A 5818-nucleotide genomic window follows, 5' to 3' on the forward strand; every position below is an offset into this window, starting at 1 on the left:
ATCTTCCTTCCTAAGAGATTCACGAAACTACTCGAATGAAATACCTATTTAGCAACAACTGTGGAGTTTGATCTGGCAACATTGTGAAGAGTTTAAAAAACATTTGACTGTAATGAGACGTAGTAGTTCTGCAGAAGCTAGAGAAAAGGTTGAAGTTCTGTGTACCGGTAACATTTGTAATTTTTGAAGACATTCAGTCAATTTGTATGGTTTTGGTCTTGTTTGTAGAATGATATAGTAATGTGTGACGTTTAATGGAAAATAGACAAAAGATGGAAAGTTGTGGTTTGATTCTTAAACACGAATTGCTTTTATAGACTGTAACATTTTGGCACACCAGCGTGAGGCGGGAAAAAAGGACGAATCATGGATAAATTAGTAAAGGCTAGGAAACCGGTGCAGATATCGTTTTCAAAGGCTTATAATAGCTTAGTGGCTGAATGTGAAAAGGACAATGTAAATGTGGAAAGTGTCAAGTTATATTTTACGAAGTTGGAGAGACTTATAACCGAATTGTCAACTTATGATGAAAATATCCTTGAACTGTTGCTTAGTGATACAAGCAAAAAAAGTGAAGCACGTTACATGGAAGAGTACAACAACGTGGAAAGTTACCGGGAAATGTTCGACGAAGCGCGTGTAAAACATGAGAACATTTTGAAAAAAGTAGCTCCTTCTAGCAGTTCAGGTGGTCATACAGGTAAAAAGAAACTTAAATTACCGAAAATTGAGTTGAAAACTTTCAGTGGGGAAATAAGTGAGTGGATAAGTTTCTGGAGCCAGTTCAAGCGAATTCATAACGATGATGAAATCAAGAAAGACGACAAGTTCCAATACCTGCTACAAGCAATTAGTACCGGTAACAGAGCATGGGACGTAGTGAACAGTTATCCACCCACTGCCGATAATTACGATAAAGCTATAGAAAGTTTATGCAATCGTTTTGGTCGAGAAGAATTGTTGATAGAGTACTACATACGTGAACTGTTAGGACTTGTTATACAGAATGTTTCGAATGACAAAAATAAGTTAAACTTGTATTCCTTATATGATAAACTTGAGTCATATTTACGTGCGCTAGAATCAATAGGTATGACTAGTGAAAAATATGCAGCTATGTTATTCCCCTTGGTAGAATCTTGTTTGCCCGATGAAATTTTGAGGGTTTGGTTAAGGCATACAGCGACTGCCAGTGTAAGTGATAGTAATGCAAATACGTATAGTGAGAAACTAAAGCAGTTGTTACAGTTTCTGAGAAATGAAGTGGAGGGAGAAGAACGCATTGCGTTAGCTCAAGCAGGGTTTAAAGTGAAACAAACTTCCATGGTGAATTTTAAAAAGAATAAAGAAGAAAAAAGGGTGCCTACTGTTAATAATCTGTTTTCTGGACAAAATCAGGTAAAAGAGGACAAACAGTGTGTTTTTTGTGAAGCGTATCATTTACCACAAAAGTGTGAAAAGGCCAAAAGTATGAACCTAGAAGAGAAAAAGAAACTTTTAATGCAGCAAAAGTGTTGTTTTCGGTGTTTGAAACCTCAAAAACATACTGCCAAGAACTGTACGTTTAATATTGTTTGTTTTTTGTGTAAGGGAAAACATTTTTCGGTTTTGTGCTCGGAAAAATTAGAAAACAAAACAAAACAAAATTCAGAACAGCATAACGTAACACTTACGAATCAAAATGGTAGGGATGAGTTTCTCCTACAAACACTCAAGTTAAAATTGAAAACAAACGGGAAAGAATGTGTAGTGCGTGCACTTTATGATAGTGGTTCACAGAGATCATATGTCTCTAAGCGAGTAGTGGAAGTACTGGGTTGTCAACCAATATGTACTGAAACTTTAGAACATAGTTTGTTTGGTGGTGTCAAAACACTAAAGGAGTCCCTTAACAAATATAGTATACTTGTAGCTGATGTTAATGACAATCATTCGTGTAGGATGGAAGTTTTAGAGAAACCAGTGATTTGCGGTGAGATACCTTCTCTTAAACGTGGACCGTGGTTAAAAGAAATTAAGAAGAGAAAAATTTGGCTGTCCGATTTAGATAGTACGGGAGAAATAGAACTGTTAATCGGTGCGGATATGGCTAGTGAATTTTTAACAGTAGATATGTTAAAGTTAGAGTCAGGACTATTTGCTGTTAGAACAATGTTTGGATGGACGATAATGGGTAAGTTACCGTCCAAAAGATGTTATGGTATGTCTGCCAATGTTGTGATCACTTTATTGTCAATCAGTGACCGTATTACGGATTTGTGGAAATTAGATACGTTAGGCATCACTGACCCAATAGAAGTTAAGACTAAGAACGAAAACCATGAAGTAATTTTAAGACATTTTGAAGAAACTTTGTGCGTGAATTCAGATGGTCGTTACGAAGTTAAATTGCCGTGGAAGGAAGAACCTATGGAACTACATGACAACAAGGAAATAGCTGAAAAGAGATGTGTGAAGATGACCGAGAAGCTGTGGCAAGAAGGAAGATACGAAGACTATGACAACGTCTTCCGAAACTGGTTGGAAGAAGGAATCATAGAAGAAGTACCGGAGGAGGAGCTGGACAATCGAAGTTACTATTTACCACATAGGGCAGTGATAAAAGAGAATTCCACTACCCCAATCAGGCCAGTTTTTGATGCGTCTTCCAAAACAAAGGGTGCATATTCATTGAATGACTGGAGAAGGGCCCAAACTTAATTGAAGAAATTCCGTCACTTATGCATAGGTTTAGAGAGAAAAAGATAGGGATTATATCGGACATTAGAAAAGCTTTCCTGCAAATTTCGGTAAATAAAAAACGATCGTGATTATTTAAGATTTCTTTGGTGGGAGAATTTTGACGAAAGGAAGTTTAAAACTTTTAGACATATGCGATTTCTTTTTGGCGTGAATTGCAGTTCCTTTCTGTTGGGAGCCGTGCTTAATTACCATTTAGAAAATGCTCTCCGTGAATATGAAGAAATAGCTAGTAAATTGAAACAATGCCTTTATGTCGATAATTGTGTCACGTCTGTTGACAACGAAGACGAAATGTTTGCTTTAATCGAAAAATCAAAGACGCTGCTCAGTGAAGGTAAATTCGATTTACGAGGATGGGTATATAGTGGTTCTTCTATAGGCAGTAATGATGTTTACACTCCAGTTCTAGGTATGTTATGGGACACATGTACAGACACTTTATTGTGTGATACAAAGAATTTAGGCAGAGTAGAAGGGCCAGTGTCCAAACGAGTTATTTTATCTACTGCTCATAAGTTATTTGACCCTCTAGGATTTCTGTCACCAGTGAAGTTGATTCCAAAATTGTTACTTCAAGAAAGCTGGGAAAATAACAACTCTTGGGACACACCAGTTTCTTCAGAAATTTCCAGGAAATTCGACAGGTGGTATAAAGAACTGGCGATGATGGCCGAAATAAAGATTCCTATACAGTTTGCACAAGATGTTACAAGGAACTCTTGGACGTTACATGTTTTTTGTGATTCTAGTAAAAATGCATATGCATCTGTCGTGTTTTTGAGAAGTGAATGCAATGGAGAAGTTAATGTCCAGTTGCTATTCAGCAAAGCACGTGTTGCGCCATTGAAAAAGTCAACTATTCCACGTTTAGAGTTAATGGCCTGTTGTATCAGAGTTAGACTTGCTGTGTCTGTGATTGAGAGTTTAAGTTTAGACATTCCTGTGTTCTATTGGACTGATTCTTTGGTAGCGCTTTACTGGATAAAAAATGATGAACCTTGGGGAGTGTTTGTAATGAATAGAGTGAAGGAAATTCGAGCTCTCTCCGATGTAAAGTGTTGGAGACATGTACCGAAAAATTTGAACGCAGCTGACCTACCCTCAAGAGGCTGCAATGCTGCAGCGTTACTGAAGAGTAAATGGTGGGAAGGACCTGACTGGTTACGGCAGACGGAAGAATTCTGGCCGAAAACTGATATGAAACCAAATGCGCTTGAAGTAAATAATGAAAAATTGAGAACAGTTGTTTCATTAAGTGTTGCAAATGAGCCAAAGTGGTATATGCAATATTTTTCAAATTATGAGAAATTAATACGTATGGTTGCATGGATCTTGCGTTTTATCCATAATTGTCGTTCAAAAGAAAGTGAAAGGTCAACCGGTGAGCTATTGGTATTTGAAATAGAATCAGCTGAGAAAGTTATAATGAGAACTATCCAGAAAGAATGTTTTGTTAGTGAACCAGATCGTTTGAAACAATTGTATACTTTTGTTGATGGTGAAGGTTTGATTAGGTTAAAGACTAAAATTGCACGTAGACTCGATGAAGATGATTTTCGGAGCTCTATTGTATTACCACCTGAGCATGAAGTTGTGAAGATGTTGATATTGAAGGAACATTTGAAATCATCTCATGCTGGAGTTCAAGTACTATTGACAAAGTTGCGTGAAAAGTTTTGGATTCTTCGTGGGAGAAAAACTATAAGTTCTGTTGTTCGAAGATGTGTTAAATGTAAAAGGTACGATGCAAAAAATATTAATGTCACACCAGCTTCCTTGCCAGAAGACAGAGTTAAAGATGCATTAGTTTTCGAAATAACCGGAGTAGATTTAGCTGGGCCTCTCTTCCTTCAATATGGGAAAAGATGTTGGATTGTCTTGTTTACTTGTGCCGTTTATCGTGCGGTGCATTTAGAACTGGTACTGTCTTTATCGACCTCTAGTTTTTTGTCAGCATTTAGGAGATTTATTGACAGGCGCGGAAGGCCAAAGGTAATTTATTCTGATAATGGAACGAATTTTGTCGGTGCAGATAATCTCTTTAAGTTAATCGACTGGGAACAAATTTCTTTGTACTCATCAGTAGAAAGAATTCAGTGGAAGTTCATTCCACCTACCGCTGCTTGGTGGGGTGGATGGTGGGAGCGAATTATAAAATTGATCAAGAAGCTTCTTCGTAGAACGATGGGTAGAGCGTCTTTAAGTTATGAAGAATTGAGTACAGTGTTGTGTGACATAGAAGCAGTTATCAATGCACGTCCGTTGACTTATTTGTCAGAAGATTCAAATGATCTCACACCCATTACTCCAGCTATGTTTTTACAAGATAATTTGGAGATAGGAGTACCTGATCTGGATCATATAGAGACAATTGACAAGTCAAAAAGATTTAGAAGATTGCAGCACATAAGAACACAATTGAGAGATAGATTTCGTAGTGAGTATTTAAGTCAGTTAGTACTGAAGCAAACCGGAAAGAAAACTTGTCGAGAAATAAAAGAAGGAGACGTTGTACTTGTTGGAAGTGACAATAAGAGAAGACTAGACTGGTCTTTAGGAAAAATTACAAAGGTGTTCCCTGGGAAGGATGATATTGTAAGAGTGGCTAGGATTGAGACTGAGAGTGGAGAAATTATAAGACCTGTTCAGCGGTTGTACCCCTTGGAAGTGAGTTTTGTTCAAACTGAAGGAAGTGTTGTGCAAGCGAAAGATGAAGAGGAATGTCCGTCTAAAAACTTGACTTCAGGTAAAATTGAAGAAAAGGGTGACCGTGTTGTCACAACAAGGAAACGTCTAAAGGTGAAGATACCTGTACGATACTTAGTGTGATTTTGTTTTGATTTATTTGTCATAAATCAAAAGGTGGGAGGATGTGGAGTTTGATCTGCCAACATTGTGAAGAGTTTAAAAAACATTTGACTGTAATGAGACGTAGTAGTTCTGCAGAAGCTAGAGAAAAGGTTGAAGTTCTGTGTACCGGTAACATTTGTAATTTTTGAAGACATTCAGTCAATTTGTATGGTTTTTGGTCTTGTTTGTAGAATGATATAGTAATGTGTGACGTTTAATGGAAAAT

General features: G+C 37.2%; 2 protein-coding genes across 2 annotated transcripts; both read left to right on the top strand.

The window, feature by feature from the left end:
- The first annotated feature begins 366 nt into the window (after window positions 1-366).
- LOC145682328 (uncharacterized) lies at window positions 367-2700 on the top strand. The gene has a single exon (XM_081753903.1). The coding sequence runs from the start codon at window positions 367-369 to the stop codon at window positions 2698-2700; it is 2334 nt and encodes a 777-aa protein (XP_081610029.1).
- Window positions 2701-2871: 171 nt separating this feature from the next.
- Window positions 2872-5571, top strand: LOC145682329 (uncharacterized). The gene has a single exon (XM_081753904.1). The coding sequence runs from the start codon at window positions 2872-2874 to the stop codon at window positions 5569-5571; it is 2700 nt and encodes an 899-aa protein (XP_081610030.1).
- The last annotated feature ends 247 nt before the right edge of the window (window positions 5572-5818 follow it).

Source organism: Thermobia domestica, chromosome 3, assembly GCF_964235325.1.
Source record: "Thermobia domestica chromosome 3, izTheDome1.hap1.1, whole genome shotgun sequence".
Lineage (NCBI taxonomy): Eukaryota > Metazoa > Arthropoda > Insecta > Zygentoma > Lepismatidae > Thermobia > Thermobia domestica.

What these genes read in the sequence shown, in the direction of transcription:
- LOC145682328 (XM_081753903.1), top strand. Translation starts at nt 367, where the DNA reads ATGGATAAATTAGTAAAGGCTAGGAAACCGGTGCAGATATCGTTTTCA.
- LOC145682329 (XM_081753904.1), top strand. Translation starts at nt 2,872, where the DNA reads ATGCGATTTCTTTTTGGCGTGAATTGCAGTTCCTTTCTGTTGGGAGCC.